Source organism: Pomacea canaliculata, linkage group LG6 (genome assembly GCF_003073045.1).
Source record: "Pomacea canaliculata isolate SZHN2017 linkage group LG6, ASM307304v1, whole genome shotgun sequence".
Taxonomy (NCBI): Eukaryota; Metazoa; Mollusca; class Gastropoda; order Architaenioglossa; family Ampullariidae; genus Pomacea; species Pomacea canaliculata.
The window spans coordinates 31,237,381-31,254,719 of record NC_037595.1 but is presented as its reverse complement, the minus strand read 5'-3'; the positions used below and the strand labels follow the sequence as shown (position 1 = coordinate 31,254,719).

General features: G+C 45.7%; 1 protein-coding gene across 11 annotated transcripts; it reads right to left on the bottom strand.

Annotated features, from left to right (window-relative positions):
- Positions 1 to 139: 139 nt before the first annotated feature.
- On the bottom strand, positions 140 to 16,768 carry LOC112566530. 11 transcript variants are annotated; one of them, XM_025242751.1, is made up of 8 exons: positions 10,485 to 10,747; positions 8,070 to 10,244; positions 5,907 to 6,190; positions 5,249 to 5,516; positions 3,572 to 3,761; positions 3,197 to 3,345; positions 2,401 to 2,575; positions 140 to 1,598 (listed from the first exon to the last, which is right to left on the bottom strand). In XM_025242751.1, exons 4-8 carry the CDS (start codon positions 5,349 to 5,351, stop codon positions 1,355 to 1,357), a joined length of 861 nt encoding a protein of 286 aa, XP_025098536.1. In that variant the 5' UTR covers positions 5,352 to 5,516; positions 5,907 to 6,190; positions 8,070 to 10,244; positions 10,485 to 10,747; the 3' UTR covers positions 140 to 1,354. The 11 variants fall into 11 exon arrangements, 8 of the variants coding, with proteins under 8 accessions (XP_025098536.1, XP_025098538.1, XP_025098535.1 ...); XR_003099620.1 differs by lacking the exon at positions 10,485 to 10,747 and having other exon boundaries at positions 3,572 to 3,789; positions 8,070 to 10,287; XR_003099618.1 differs by lacking the exon at positions 10,485 to 10,747 and having other exon boundaries at positions 2,401 to 2,736; positions 8,070 to 10,287.
- Positions 16,769 to 17,339: the final 571 nt, after the last annotated feature.

The window sequence follows — 17,339 nt, the reverse complement described above, 5'->3', positions numbered from 1 at the left end:
GAAATATGGCTTGCATTGTTAGCAAGGTAGCGATGGTACAAAGACAAAACCCACGGGATAGTCAGCGAGTGCTCTTCATGTTTAGTTCCTTCAGACTTGGGTTCGCAGGCACTCAGAATGAACACTGTCCACTTCCTTATTTCTGTGTTATGCAAACGCTTTTCAAAAAAGATCAGTGAATGCTTCTCTCAATAGAGGATACATCTGTTTCCACCACCAATGCTGCATCTATCTTACAAACTCTGAACCCTGTACATTCTTTAATAATAATAATGGGTACTTACAAGGTGATCATCATGACCAAGGTATATCGCACTGTCAGACCAATGATAAATGAAAGATAACAGCGAGCAGACAGTGAGGTACTTCTAGGGACACTAAACAACATAAAGATGAGGTACAAGATAACAGTAGACAGTAGGTACTTATAGAAACTAAACGGCATAAAGATGAGGTACAAAAGTAGAATATAAAGCAATGGATGAAGGCATATAAACAGTGTCAGGTGGAGTCGATACATGATTGTTAACATGACAGTACTGCCAGGGTGTGAAGATTAGTAATTCAGGGTCAGTACTTTGTGGACAGATATGTTTTCAGGGAGGGTGTGAATGTAGCCTTGGAGCCCGAGTGGTGAGTGTGTCAGAGTGAGTTCTAAATACCCTGCTGGCCCTTGTAACAGAAAATTGCAATAAGCACAATAATATTTTGGTTTTGGTCGAGAAGTAAAAGGGCTGTAAGTATTCCTAATATCACACATGGTGTAAAAGCAGTGTAAACGTTTTGGAAAGAGCAGCTCTATAAGGAGCCACACAGCACAGCATCAAGAATCCTCAGCACATACCACTTTCATACCCGCCACACCAGGAAAACCTCAGTCACAAATCACACACACATGATCTCAATTCATTCACACTGTAGCGTTTAGAAGTCACATGACCGAAACAACGAAGGACGACTTCAGTCTGTTGGTCCTGCATGCAGGCGCACAGAAATCTGACGGAACTCTTGTCATCTTGTCATCACCTGGTATTGCAGACACTTTTGAAAATATTTGTCTTTTGCGGAGTCTGACCGTCAGTCTAGGCTGTACATCATAACATGTGAGCAGGTGTACACAGCACGACTCAAGCTGTTATTGTCTTGCACTGGTACATTGTAAAAACATGACCGAGGAGACCACATCCTCTATAGGAGATTTATATAAACAAGCTGAAGGAATGTGTGGGAGACATAAGGCCTGAGGCGCAGCAAGATTTGGCTGATGATTTACCTGAGGTGCATTCTTTGAAATAAGCATTTATTTATTAACGGCACAGTCACACTTGGCTGCTGGGTGCCGCCGTCCTAAAGGTCACGTGATGTCAATGGTCTGGCAGGCCAGCCTCTGTGATTTGTGTCGGTAGAAAGGTCTGTGGACGGCCGTGGAGTCCAGGTGAGTCTGGCGCGCGATTGTGTCCATGAAGGCCTTGTAGAGGTCGCTAGGGTCCACCTGCATCGGCGATGAAGACGACGAGGCCGCACGTGTGACGATGTACATGCGTGAAGACACGTCCTCGCTCTTTACCGGCATCTCACTCTTTCGCTTCATTCGCTGTCTGTGCACAGATTGAAACGACAGCAATAGTCTGTTTACCCATACTTTTCTTTTGCCAAATGCTCTCACATCTACCCAAGTACATTTTGTGACATCATCTTGGTTTACTTCTTTCCTGACCTTTCTCGAGAAGAAAACTGCATTTCACTAAAGTCTCGGTACAGACCATCCTGTACTGAGCTCAGCCCTCTCATTTGGAAAAATAATTTGCGGTGAACAACTAGACCTAGGATAAACTGAACCAAAGCAATTCAAATAAACTGCATATAAGTAAAGTTGCACTTTAATAGGCCTAAGACGAGTGGCCGACCTCAGCATTCATCAAATCTTGACAAATGGAAATAGCAGACATTTCTTTCTTACAAATTTCTACAAACGCCGGTAAACGCTCGCAAACCAAAACCTGATGTGTCGACCGTGTGTTCTAACGAATGCTGCGAAGTTCTAAAATGTCTTCACCGTCCACTGGCCATCCTGAACTCGGCTTGTGCTCAGACTTGGCGACGATGTTTGAAACTCGAAGCATTGATCATATGCTGTTTCTTTTTTAACTTTCTAGCGCTCTGTTTCGATTCAATAATGAGCTGCGGGCGTGACCTTTTGTAAGAAACACATTTTGTCCAATAAATTTGCAAATAACAGTTCACAATGACCAGAGGTTTGGCACAGATAATGAACTTAGCAGGGTAGGCTTTCGGGGACTAAAGCTAACACACTGCATGACCAGAAAGTACTCAGCCCCCATTAGTCACACGGGGAAGTTCCATCAACCACCTGAGGCAGATGTCGCACGTCACGCCTACCTGTTAGTGACGTAGCGGATGCACTGTCTAAGCCTGGAGTGTAGACATCCCTCTCTGCCCTTCAGACACTGGCGCTGGTCGTTGCTGGCGGGCCTTGGTGTCGGACAGAAGGGCCACAACTCCGGCGCTGTCCACTTGTCTTGTCCTGCTGCCATCACTTCCTCCTCTGCTGGCTCTGGACCCACAGACACCAGCTTACATGTCCTTGCAGTGCCATTCAAATGATGAAGATTCGTATAAATTTTACTCTTGTTCCCCTGGTTATCGTCACAGTGGTGGTCGTCATGCTACTTTGGTCAAACAAGTAGACACAGAACTTGTGGATGGGAGAAAATGCTAAACATAAACCAATTCTTTGTAAATCAGGAACACAACTTTCTCATAAACACACAGGAGACACACACTGAGGTCGTAAACACACAGGAGACACACACTGAGGTCGTAAACACACAGGAGACACGTCATACTGAAGTCGTACACACAGGAGACACACACTGAGGTCGTAAACCGGAGGGTGACAGGATATTGCAATCACACAGTGCAGTCATAAACACAAATCGGAAAACATACACCGAGAGCACAGCTGTACAGCTACTTTCAATCAGGGTATAACCTGTGCCTGGGTGGTCAGTGAATACATCCAAGCGGCCGTTAGCTCCACATGACATCTACGATGACAGGTGACTACACACATCAGCAGTCAGCAGACAAGATATTATATATATCACTCACACAGTGACTCTAGTGCTGTGTGTGTGTGTGGCGATGACTGCTGACCTCAGCATGCTCACCATACCTGTGTTTACGGGTAGCTCCACACTCTCTTTCTTTTGCGCCGTAGTCATCGCGCACACGCCAGTCGGGTTCCCATGACAACCAGCCTCAGCCAAACTGTGTTTGACCACCTGATGTCTCCATGCTCCGGTCCTTGAGCAGCTTCTTAACCTGCAACAGCAGCTTAATCCTAATCTGTTGTCATGCAGCGTGTGTGCGTATGTTAGCTATGTCTGGGTACTATGTACCCTATGTCGCACTAGGTACCCCATGTCCCCTATGTCGTACTATGTACCCTATCTCACACTATGTACCCTACGTCACACTATGTACCCTATCTCACACTATGTACCCTATGTCACACGATGTACCCTACGTCACACTATGTTTTACTCACATATTGTGTCTTTCAGGGTCGGCAACTGTGAACGGTCGGGTAGGTGTGTGCACACCGGCTGATGTGACGAGGCCAGGGTGAGGTCTGGCGGGGCTCAGTGAGCTGATGTACAGCTTGTCCCGGATGTCGTGTCGTTTGGCTGTCTCCTGTCTTCCATCCTCACGGGTGGAGGGCGGTGGCCATTGATACGCTGATGGAGAGGGATGGGGAGACCAAGGCTGTGAGATCACGTGACACCTCTTTCTTACATTTGCGAGTATTATCACTACCATGATGATCTATACAGTTTTGTTATTTGTATTTTTGACATTTAATGTCTCACTCTTGTATTACCTGTACATTTGCTCACCTCAGGGGCTCAGTGTGTTTGGTGTCTGCCCGTTATCGTTACCTTGTGTTTTTCATGTCATTTCGTTGTTATCGTTGGTCAGCACAGAGAGTATATGATATAAGCAAAAGTTGGCGCACATTTATGATTATTGTTACCGCAAGTAACATGTGGTACCTCCGTAAGACACTTGCTATTATTAGCACTACATACTTAGCACTGTCATTACTAGTATTGTGACAGACATGAGTGTACACTGTACTGTACACGTCCCTCAGTTCTCATCGTACGGTGTGGATGCGATGTGGACACAGCTCGCTGAGTTTCCAGACACTCGTCAAGCGAGAAAGTGGTAACCTGGTGAACTCAGGATCTCAGACACACCCGTTAATATGTGTTCTTCCTTTCTCTCCTTCCCCGCTTCCCCGCCTTATCGCAGTGATAGGCTCAGTGTGTTATCCGCGGTGTGATCCACCCCAGGTACAGGTCTGGCAGGGTATTACTCGTTGACACGGGGACACCACTGTACATGCATGTCTAATGTGTACACACGTTCACAGACATGTATATATGTATACTGTACTAGGAAACATCATTTGTTGTCCGGCGCTCACATACAATACATATACCTATGTATATACCTATACGTACCTCATACATTCACATACATATACTCAAAAACACACACACATAATATGTACATACACATACAAATATACACATGTGCACAAATAAACATATACACGTACACACATACAGACAGACATGCACATAGCACATCACATGCATGTCTACACATAGGTACACACAGGTATACACACACATGCACCCACAGCTACATAGGTACATACACATGTATACATACGTATAGGTACACACATGCACATAGATATTTGTATACATCCACATGCATACATATCTACATGCCATACACACAACTATTTGTTCTTTGTTGATGTCATCTGATTGTTTTAGACATCGGTCTGTCCGAGTGTCTGTCTGTCTGTCTGAGTGACTGTCTGTCTGTCTGTCTGAGTGACTGAGTGACTGTCTGTTTGACTGTCTGTCTGTCTGAGTGTCTGTCTGAGTGACTGACTGTCTGAGTGACTGTCTGTCTGTCTGTCTGAGTGACTGACTGTCTGAGTGTCTGTCTGTCTGTCTGAGTGACTGAGTGTCTGAGTGACTGTCTGTCTGTCTGTCTGAGTGTCTGAGTGTCTGTCTGTCTGTCTGAGTGACTGTCTGTCTGTCTGACGCCTGATTACTTGAGGGAGGAGGTACACGTGTGTGCTGCTTGGCGTGCTCTCCCTGTCAGACCGCTGTTGCTACCTGGTGGAGTGACCCTGTCTCACCTTGCAGGTGTGGAGAAGAGCTGTAGTCTCCTGTCACTGTTCTCAGACATCTTGACGATCGGACACCAGGGTGGGAGGACGCCAGCCTGCTACCCGATATCATTGTGCCAGGTGGCTGTGACTGAGTCCTGTCAACACATGTAACTGGGTGTCAACCCGGGTATCCCTGTATTTTCCTTTCTGTCAAACAACGAGGCGATTGTGTGAAGCGCCTGCAATGAAGTCAGTTGGGCGGGTGGAGCTTTGTTGACAGAAGTTGCACCAGAATCTGTGGACATAAACAGACGACAATTCTGTCGATGACAATAAAGACAATATCAGCCTTCTTTGATCAATAGATGAAAGGAAATTTGAAACCGCCAGAAGTAACCAACAACAGGTAAACAAGCACGTGACAGGCAGGAAGATATACAGGACAGAAATATCTTTCAACATAAACCTTCTGGCGATTGAGTGGAACTGGCGACAAACGACTTTTGCTGCTAGAAGTGGGTAAACAGACTTTCTGTGAGAAAGTGTGTGTGTGTACAGGTGTGCGTGTCAGTGAGTGAGAGAGAGAATGAGGGAGCGAGTAGGAGTGAGAACACGTCAGCCAATGCAGCTCAAGAAGGTCCGTGACGACAGAAGTCGAAGTTCAAGCAGGTGTTCGATTTCTTACCTGGATACCTGGCTGCAAACGTTTGATCGATCGACTGTGTCTTGGTGCACCGGACGACACCAGACTCTACTTGTAGGTACACAAACTAATGATGACGACAGCCCCTCAGCCCGCTGACCCCAGTGTCAACCTGCATTAGTCAGTGCACGTGGCTGTGAGCACGAGAAGTGGCGGTGTCAGCCACTCATTAGTTCTGCAACACTCGCTCTACACTTGTGCATTCGTGTGGAACCTTTATGGACTCTCAGCTACTCCCCCGCTGTTCTACATTTGTGTCTGGAAACCTAATAGAGAGAGAGAGAGCGTGAGAGTGAGTGTGTGAGAGTGTGTGTGAAAGAGTGCATGAGTGTGAGAGAGTGTGTGAGAGTGTGTGAGAGAGTGCATGAGTGTGAGAGTGAGATTGTGTGTGTGAGTGTGTGTGAGTGTGTGAGTGTGTGAGAGAGTGTGTGTGTGTGAGTGTGTGAGAGTGTGAGTGTGTGAGTGTGAGTGTGTGTGTGTGAGTGTGTGAGTGTGTGAGTGTGTGTGAGTGTGTGAGTGTGTGTGAGTGTGTGAGTGTGTGAGTGTGTGTGTGAGTGTGTGGAGAGTGTGTGTGAGTGTGTGAGAGTGTGTGTGAGTGTGAGTGTGTGTGAGTGTGTGAGAGTGTGTGTGAGTGTGTGAGTGTGTGAGAGTGTGTGTGAGTGTGAGAGTGTGTGTGAGTGTGTGAGTGAGAGTGTATGAGACAGTGTGTGTGTGAGTGTGTGAGAGAGTGCATGAGTGTGAGAGAGTGAGCGAGTGTGTGTGAGAGAGTGTGAGTGTGTGAGTGTGTGTGTGAGAGTGTGTGTGAGTGTGTGTGAGTGTGTGAGTGTGTGTGAGTGTGTGAGTGTGTGAGTGTGTGAGTGTGAGCGAGTGTGTGAGTGTGTGTGAGAGTGTGTGTGAGTGTGTGTGAGAGAGTGTGTGTGAGTGTGTGTGTGAGTGTGTGAGTGTGTGAGTGTGTGAGAGAGTGTGTGAGTGTGTGAGAGTGTGTGTGAGTGTGTGAGTGAGAGTGTATGAGACAGTGTATGTGTGTGTGAGTGTGTGAGAGAGTGTGTGAGAGAGTGTGAGCGAGTGTGTGTGAGAGAGTGTGAGTGTGTGAGAGTGTGAGTGTGTGTGAGAGAGTGTGAGAGAGTGAGTGTGTGTGTGTAAGTGTGTGAGAGTGAGTGTGTGAGAGTGAGTGTGTGAGAGTGTGTATGAGAGTGTGTGAATGTGAGAGTGTGTGTCGCTGTGCAGCATGTTCATTTTCAACTCTTCACGCAAAGTGCGGGGCTTCGTCCAGTCCCACATCTACTGGGTTATCAATCGTTTCTAAATTTACTGACGTGGACAGCAACGACATTCTGACAGACTGAGATGAAGGGATGTGTACTTACAGCCATCTCTCACAGTTTATGGCACTCACATCACTCAGTGTCACAGCAAGCTGAGAATTTACTCCATAGCTGACATGTCAGTGTCAGACAAGTAGAGACATGTCAGTGTCAGAGAAATAGAGACATGTCAGTGTCAGACAAGTAGAGACATGTCAGTGTCAGAGAAGTAGAGACATGTCAGTGTGCAAGGACCGAGACATCTGGAGCATCTCATTGTTAGAGGACATTTCAGTTTCAGGACAGAAGATGGTTCAGACAGGTGACAGAGGTGACAGAGGTGACAGAGGTGACACTGCCACAGCTTAGTGTCGGTGGTGCACGGACTAATATTCGCACCAAACATATTCTATACATATTATATACATAGTGTGACATAGATGTAAGGCATGTACATAGAGCGTATCGGTGTACATGTATTCCAGATGGTGGCCACATGCTGTGAGAGTTCTGCTTGTGATTGCTATTTCTGTAGACATCCTACATGTCTACGAGTATATACGCCACATACAGTGTCTATGCTCATCAAAACTCAGTTTACTACTGTCATATCATTGCTGTTTTTCACAGTTAATTATGGAAGCTATTTCAATAATATCTATATCTGTACTTACAGTACATTCCCCACGCAAACAGTATTTCATCTCAGCATCTGATGTTTCACGCGAAATGTGAAGTCGCGAGATAGAATAATGAGATACTTCACGTGTTCCACGGAATAGGAAAGGTGTACATACATCTCCTGGAATAGGAAAGGTGTACACACATCTTGTAGCCTCACCTGTGTTGCTGTAAAGTGTCAGGCATCCCAAAGCCAGCAGCTGCAGTGTGGACAAGCGGCGAAAGGCCGGCACCTTGTCAGAAAACCTGTCGGACAAGTGAGTCTGTGGTGAGGGCAACCGTCAACAGTCGCCCTCGTGCAAACTCCCTCTGACGTCAGCAGGCGGCCAGGTGTCGCAGGTGAAAGTGGAGATGTGAACAGCCGGGGATATTAAATGGTCCCCGTGCTCGGGATCAAAGACGATGGTGTAGATAGAGGTTAGGTTGTACAGGGTGCATACACAAGACGAGTGAAATCAAAACACAGCAAAGTTGAGGAGGAAAATTTGATAATGTGATAATGTGATAATGTGACAATGTGATAATGTGATAATGTGACAATGTGACAATGTGACAATGACTCCGCCAGTCTGTGACACAACTACTACTACATGCACGAATCTCCGCATCCTTCATCAACAACAAACCCTTCTCCACCCTGTCACTGCAGTCATGTCACAACAAGTGGCAGTGAGTTTCCAGCGGAGAGCAATGAAAGGTTTCATTGTTTGGGGTGGGTGGGTGGCGGTGCCATCAAAAGAACAATGGCTAGCAAGCACTTCAAGAGGTGTTCGGTCTCTGTAAAATATAGATATTGCTGAACAGAGCAAACACAAACAACTGCAGTGACCTTACACAGACAGAAAATAACAGCATGCTGCACTTTTTGTAGCACCTCCGTCTGTTCAGCGAAATGAGTGGGTGTGTCTGCAAACTGTGCTAATGGCAGGTGCTGACAGTGACAGAGAACTGTGTCTAGCAGCAGCTAACCTAGTGCCACCTGTTGTTACCTGCAAACTGTGCTAATGGCAGGTGCTGACAGTGACAGAGAACTGTGTGTCGCTACCAGAGTATTCGGGTGACAGTAACACTGTATGAGACTTTTTCTTACAACTGCACTGGTCTCTGTTAACATCCAGTGAAAAGTCAGCTTCTAACCACACCAACACCTGCAGCACCAGCACGTGGCTGATCGTTAGTGACGTCACCGGCATCCACTGGTCGTTAGTGACGTCACCGGCATCCACTGGTCGTTAGTGACGTCACCGGCATCTGTTGATCATATAGCGTTACCAATATCAACTGATCACATGTAGCATTAATGATATCTCCAATATATCTGTGGCGTTACTACATATCTCCTGACATGGCCTCCAGGAGACTTGTATTGATCCTTCTGCCACACGACTGTCACTGTCACTGTCACTGTCACTGTCACTGGCTGCAAATGCCATTCAAGGAGGTAATCGCAACAAGAACTTTCACTATTGTCGCAGCTGATAAGGCCACCCGCCACCCTCCACCCGTTGTAGACAGCAGGGTGTCATTCAATCCTCCCTAGCATGTGACACACCACAAGGTGACAAGTAATCACACGTCCTGTTTCCACACTCGCGCACACACTTATGAACGTGCTCGTAGGCAAGCGCGCACGCGCACTCCCTCACCGGAAGTAGAGATCAAATCCACAAAGAGCCGTGGGTCTGAGCTCAAAGAGCTCGTGTGACTCACTTCAGGCCTGCCTGGCAGATATTCTCACGAAAGAACAGCTTGGTGAAAAACGAGTTATCTTCCAGTGAAATCGGGACAAATCCCGGTAAAAGCCTGGCTTAAGGTCCTTGCATTTTACTGTAAAATGAGATTTTCTTCAAGATGTTTATTTTAGCGGAGGCAGGGTGTCAGCTTCAATATTATACACGCATTAACCATCAGGCCACGTGACACGTGATTATATTGGTTCTCGCGGGGTTTAATGGAGGAAGAGGATGGCAAGAAGAAAGCGAAAGAAAAAGAAAACAGCGCTGATACCAGCAACAAATTTAAAAAAACAAGTACATATCAAGAGTAATCATAAAACAAACATCAGCGATAACAATAAAAAAAAGAAAGAAAAGAAGACTGTCAGGTAATCCTGCTAGTGATTTGCATGAGCACATATCTGGCACCACGAGGAAAGCCTAGTGGCTACAGCAGCGGGGTCCGAACCCCAAACCACTCACAGTAGCCGGGTATCATGATACTTGTGTGACGCAGGGTACTTACACAACCCTCCCCCTCATCCCTACACAGCATCCAGCTGTGAAATGGTTATCCGACTCCTCAGAGGGTAAGGCGGCGAGGGGAGAATGGCACCGCCCTCACAAACAAGGTGGCTAGGAGACTAGTGGTGTCTACAGCTCACCACCTCACAAACAAGGTGGCTTGGACACTAGTGGTGTCTACACCTCACCACCTCACAAACAAGGTGGCTTGGACACTAGTGGTGTCTACACCTCACCACCTCACAAACAAGGTGGCTTGGACACTAGTGGTGTCTACACCTCACCACCTCACAAACAAGGTGGCTAGGAGACTAGTGGTGTCTACACCTCACCACCTCACAAACAAGGTGGCTAGGAGACCAGTGGACTCTACACCTCACCCCCCAACCACCACGGGGCTGTAATTGTGAGACCACACACTCGAGTTTCTCTGTGCAAAATCCCGACTTAGTAAAAACCTGTTCACTCAGCCAACACAAGTCTTCGTCTGCTCTCTGTGTCAATGTTTACGAGTGGTGCGATGTTTTTGTTACCTGGGTGCCGCCAGCTCTGCTATCACCTGTCGCAGCAGACGTTTGTGGAAGTATCTCGATATCAACCTCACACACGAGCACCTAGGCCTTGTGCTTGCCTCGCAACTCACAAGTGACAACATTGTGAGTGATTCGCTCACTCTTCATGCAACCGCTCCCACAATTATAAATCACACTGATCCGTGCGCACCGAGAAAGTTGACCCCCTCCACCCTATCAACCACCCACCCCCCACTGGCGGCTTCTCGGCTCCTCTGTTCCTTTGAAAGTCGGGTGTCGGGCGAGACAGCACACATTTTCACATTTTTACATTTATCGATAGATTTCCCATCATGACGGACACGATATTGACTGACCCCTTCTTCTCCCTTCCCCCTCCCTCTCCACCATTTCCTGAGGAGTGGCGAGGTCTGGGAGTGTGGCGAGTGTAGTGAGGTATGCGAGTGTGGCAAGTGTGGCGAGTGTAGTGAGGTCTGGGAGTGTGTAGTGAGGTCTGGGAGTGTGGCGAGTGTGGTGAGGTATGCGAGTGTGGCGAGTGTGGTGAGGTATGCGAGTGTGGCGAGTGTGGTGAGGTCTGGGAGTGTGGCGAGTGTGGCAAGGTCTGGGAGTGTGTAGTGAGGTCTGGGAGGGTGGCTTGCCCTGTGGAGGCCAACGAGAGCAAGTCTGGTGTCGTGGACGCACCACAGGTTTCACACACGTGTACACGCCGCACAAAGACATACGGAAACAACTCTTTTGCAGGACTGAAGAACGATTAATCTACTTGCAAGACAAGTCCTGTATACCGAGTACACCAATTTCAAGAATACTCAGTAAAACGCCGATGAAGTAGTCTAGAGCAGGGGTGGGCAATTAATTTTCCCGGGGGGCCGCATGAGAAATTGGGATGGTTTTAGAGGGCCGGACTAATATAGTTAACTCAGTTTTACCCAATACTGTATATATACTGGCGGGCGAGCCAGCGGGCGGGCCGGTCAGAGACAGGAGGCGGGCAGGATCCGGCCCGCGGGCCGCCCCTTGCCCAGGTCTGGTCTATAGAGTAGAAGACTGAGTCACACATGTAAATACTATGTTCACACGGAATAGACTAAGTTTTGTTAAGCTGCTGACATTTTAATGTTTTGGGGGAAGAGCAGAAACTATTCTGGTTTAAAATCAGTTGACACGGGACGGTTGTGTCACGATAATGTCTCCTTGACGGGCAAAGATGACCTGTACAGCTGCTTAATTGCCATAGCAACGAAAGACAGATGTCTTGTGCGAGTGTGAACAGTACTGAGCACAGGGAGGAGGAGAGTGAGCAACACTGTCGCAGCTGTTGACTATATGTGGAGAGTGGGAGGATCACGAACTTGTATTACTGGACTGCTGGCAGACGATTTTCTCCAGATAACTACTAAAACGAGGCTGTTGTGTACAAAGCTTCCGGTTTAGTCGCATTCTTTCTTTAGGCTCGCCGAGACTAATAGTGGAGAACTTGGCAAGAGGCTAAGTGTTGGTCTCGGCAGACAGACAGCAGTCCACTTCTACACTTCCATGGGTGGATGTTGTAAATGTGTTGTTTATGTGTGATATGTAAATGTGTTGTTCATGTGTGATATGTAAATATGTTGTTTATGTGTAAATGAGAGCAGTTTACCTCTACACTTCCATGGGTGGATGTTGTAAATATGTTGTTTATGTGTGATATGTTAATGTGTTGTTCATGTGTGATATGTAAATATGTTGTTTATGTGTAAATGATATGGTGGATGTTGTAAATATGTTGTTCATGTGTGATATGTTAATGTGTTGTTTATGTGTGATATGTTAATGTGTTGTTCATGTGTGATTTGTAAATGTGTTGTTTATGTATGATATGTAAATATGTTGTTTATGTGTGATATGTAAATATGTTGTTCATGTGTAAATGACAGCAGTTTACCTCTACACATCCATGGGTGGATGTTGTAAATATGTTGTTCATGTGTGATATGTAAATATGTTGTTCATGTGTGATATGTAAATGTGTTGTTCATGTGTGATATGTTAATGTTTTGTTTATGTGTGATATGTAAATGTGTTGTTCATGTGTACAGTGAGGGACACGTGACGTCTGCTAAGGCCGCCATCACTCTTTCCAGCGCCTCGTCGTTTTCTTCCTTTCCTCCTCTCTTCTTCTCACCAGCGATGCTTGCCAATGGCTAAGTGGTCTTTTCTCGGCGCTGGCCGTGTTTCCGGGCGCCTGTCCTGTCTCCTGTCTCGTCTCCTGTCTCCTGTCTGCCGGGAAATGTGTTTAGCAGCGATGGCGCTTGGCGGGCCTAACGCGATTCTCTCAAGACTTACAACTCGCACACGTCGAGGACTGACAAGATGAAGCAGCAAAGACCGAGGACTGGGTGGTCTGCTGATGACAGCAATGCTCTTGTAACGACATTCACCTCGCAAATTCTGATTCTCATCTTGACTTCTAACTGTAGATGTACTTGAAAACTGAGCTGAAACTCCACAGAGAAATGTCAGCTTTGCACGATCACCATTTGATGAGACGAAGTGGCAAACACTGGTGATAAACAAAATATCAGTTCCTTTGACATGAACACAATCTTTAAAAACAACACAAGCACAATGATAGATGGCAGTCTTCAAATGCTGAAACTGGCTCAGCAGCTGGTTTCCAACAGCACACAGTACACTTAGTATACATAATACACCCAGTACACACAGTACTCACAGTGCACACTACTCACAATACACACAGTCCACACAGTCCACACAGTCCACACAGTGCACACAGTCCTCACAGTACACACAGTCCACACAGTATACACAGTCCACACAGTCCTCACAGTCCACAGTCCACAGTCCACACAGCTCACATCACGTTTGGCATGTCGTCCATACAAAGGTTGCTGTGTGGAGGACAAAGCAAGCTCTCAACACACTGTAGACTGAAAAGCTTGAACACCTGTGGAGAAAACTCGCCTTGAAACTGTAAAAGTTAAAATGTTTAAGCTTTAGATGGAGGACTATACGAGAAAACAGTATTGGATGATACTCTAGATGGCTTTACGTGTTTCTTTCTTCCGGTTTTGGGTTATTTTATTGCATTAAGTGTTGAGTAGTACTTGTTCTCAAACCTTGAAGAGAGCCTGAGAAGTTTACAACGATGAACATATCAGACTCCCAATAGTTTAATATTGCAACACCTGGACACGCAGACAACATCACAGTCTAGCTGCAACATTTGGTAGTCCAGGCGAGATAAAGAAAGGTTAGTTTAACAGCTGAGTTGGAGGTTGAGCTTGAATATATTCTGGAGGACAATACAGTGAAGAGCAGAGTGTAGAGAGTGCAAAGGTCATCACATCTGTGGCAGCAGCAGCATCCACTGAGCCACAGCGAGTTCATGGAGCAGGCGCAGTATGGCACACAAGGCATGTAGCATCACAATTCAATCGACTTCATTTTACACCAACACATCTTGTCTAAGTTGTAAACAAATTATGGAGGAAGTGCATGGTGCACACCAACACCATGGAGACACCACGGACAGGAAGGAACTGACACCAGACACACACGTTCCTGGACTAACCGCAGGCGTACAGACTCACATCACATGTGTATAGACTAGTCACCAAGACACCAGACACACAAGCGCATGTGCCACACACATACACGCGGACAAACTGCTTGACTAACTCTACAGGAAGGGATGAGAGGCACGAGAGCAGCGCCATGTGTACAAGTTGAGGACCATAAGCAAAAAGCGATTTTTGCAAACAGGAGAGTGCAAAAACTGGGGAGCTGACCTCCATATTTTTAGTTCATATTTTAACACATTAAACAATATTGGATTTAGCGGCCAGGCCGGCGGAAATATCTAGCTCTCGCCTGGATAGCGATTAACTTTTATTTTATTTCCACTTGGGTGGGTCATATAAAAAATATGGTCAGTGCGCAGGCTTGCTTATGCAAAGTGTGTGTGTTTGTTTGTTTGTTTGTTTGTTTGCGTGTAAGTTGTGTGTGTGTGTGTAGCAGAAGCAGCAGCCACCTAAACGTGTATTAAAAATAAAATATATGTATGACTAGATGATGTTATAAATGACAAAATACTGTGTGAGGAGGGAGGGCTGGTGGTCTGAGGTACTTGCACTCGTGTCTGCACAAGTGATAAACAGACGCTTGCACACAAACAAACAAACAAACAAACAAACAAACAAACAAACAAACAAACAAACAAAACACACGGTTATCTGTCTCAAGTAAGCAAGCTTCATCAATCTTGAGCCTGTGCGATGTTTGTGTGTTTTGTAGCTATCATTCATGTTTAGCTGTGTTGCCAGGAGACTGTACTGACAGATGGAATAAAATGCAAGAAGCCACCGCCCCGGCATCAGGAGTCACCGGCATAAACATAAGTCATCTGCACAGAAGTCATCTATTTTTGCAAAAATATCTGCAAAGATAAACAGAAGCAATCTACAGAGATAAACTGCCATCATTGATTTTTAAACAACCCCCAGCCAGTGAAATCAAAATACAATCTGTGAGATGGAGGGCACAGAATGCTGCGAGGGAAGGAAGAAAGAAAATTCTGTGACTTTGCAATGAAACGAGTGTGAAGCAAGTGCCAGATGTTCTCAGCATCCTGCTGGTGGCACCAGACATCCGTGGAGCAGAGCCTGGAGACTACGATGGCCATGGAGCAGATTATTTCTACAAGTCGCTGACGCCCGCCGAGGTCTTGGAGATATTGTTGTACATAACAATCAATCTCCATTCATCACCCGCATTTTGCAATATTATTTAACATATCGTTGTTTACAGTCTCCCATAGTTGCAGCCACTTGTGTACGACTGTAAAGGTTTCATTAATTCTCTTTCTCACTCACTAAACTGTGGCGATGGATGCAGATGCCATTTGACCTTTGGGATGCTGCGGGAAACAGCTAAATACATGTATATGGAAGTGACACTGAGCTGACATGCTGACCACTGTATTTGTGGACATTGGAAGTTGACCTTTTGCTAACATGGCCGAAACTCTAGGCTGGGCTAGTCAAGTTAGCCGACAGGAATAATAGCCATTTATAATGAGTAGAGATTGTAGTGAGATGTAATATAATAATATAATACTAGAGATTGTAGTGAGATATGATAATATAATATAATACTAGAGATTGTAGTGAGATGTGATAATATAATATAATACTAGAGATTGTAGTGAGATGTAATGATATAATACTAGAGATTGTAGTGAGATAATAATATAATACTAGAGATTGTAGTCAGATATGATATAATAATATAATACTAGAGATTGTAGTGAGATATGATATAATATAATACTAGAGATTGTAGTGAGATATAATATAATACTAGAGATTGTAGTGAGATAAATATAATAATATAATACTAGAGATTGTAGTGAGATATGATATAATAATATAATACTAGAGATTGTAGTGAGATGTAATATAATAATATAATACTAGAGATTGTAGTCAGATATAATATAATACTAGAGATTGTAGTGAGATATAATATAATAATACAATAATATAATACTAGAGATTGTAGCTGCTACTCACGCTGAGCTCCTCTCCTCCTCTAGCAGGTTTAACAGGTGTCTGAAGGTGCAGCACAAGTAGACAGCCCTACTGAAAACATTTTCTTCCAGCAAATTCCAGTTGTTATGCCAAATGCTAATGGCTGCTGCCTTCTATGTCAGTCTTGTAGTTGATGCCTTTGTTGAAAACCATTTCTGGTACCTTCTATGTTGGAGCAGTGTAGTTACCAACATCTGCGACTTCTGATGGCAGCCTGGTGGCTACCAAAGTCTGTCGTCTGCATCTCCACCTGAGTATTTCTCCACCTGAGTATTTCTCCACCTGAGTATTTAGTATTTAGAAGATGTCGTCCTCAGTGAGTGTTCCTGTGAGTTTGGATTCGTCCATTGATGGCGATAACCGCTCGCTGGCCTGTTGACGAGCTTTTCTTCTCGATCAGGTCCTCTCCACAAGGAGGTGTCCAAGCTGTTTTCTGAAAAGATGGAGGAAATCGGTTGTACAGAGATGCAGTTGTTAAAAGATTTGATGGGGTGTATAGGGAGGCGCTGTGTGTTGGTTATTTCTGTAGGTCTCGGGGCATGAGGTGGGTAGGGTAGTGCATGAGGCGGGGTGTCGCATGTTTCACTATGTGCTTGCTGTCAGTGGAGGAGAAATAGATGGCAGGCAAATTTACTGACTCATGCTTCCAAATCTCGTTTTCCTCGCGTCCCCTGCTTCCCTGCAGGCGGAGCTTGAATGTGAGTTGAGGAGAGAGGGCGAGAATGGCTTTGATTTATGGCGGCTGTGCGACAGGAGCGCTGCATCACTCGCCCTCGGTAAATTACTTTGCACTAATTGCCCTCACAACTAGGTACTGCTGGAAACAGCAGCATGGCCAGGGAGCCATGTTTGTAAACAGTTGAACAGCGAAGCACGACATACTGTTGCACACTCATTCATCTTCATTCATGCTGCTCTGTGCGAATGGCGCTAACAAGTGAGATGACGATAATGCAGGTGTGACCTCTGACCTGGCATCACGTGAGCAGACCAACCACTAGCACCCACTGGTGCAGGGACTGGTGTCAGGATAGCTGCATGTCATTTGCTAAATGGCGACTTTAAT

Excerpts from the sequence above, each read along its gene's own strand:
- LOC112566530 (XM_025242753.1), bottom strand. The coding sequence starts at position 5,351 with ATGATATCGGGTAGCAGGCTGGCGTCCTCCCACCCTGGTGTCCGATCG. Across the intron at positions 3,346-3,571 it reads GACCCTGAAAGACACAATAT|GTTAAGAAGCTGCTCAAGGA; the intron begins GTGAGTAAAACA and ends CTGCTGTTGCAG. Across the intron at positions 2,576-3,196 it reads GGAGCTACCCGTAAACACAG|AGCCAGCAGAGGAGGAAGTG; the intron begins GTATGGTGAGCA and ends CTGTGGGTCCAG.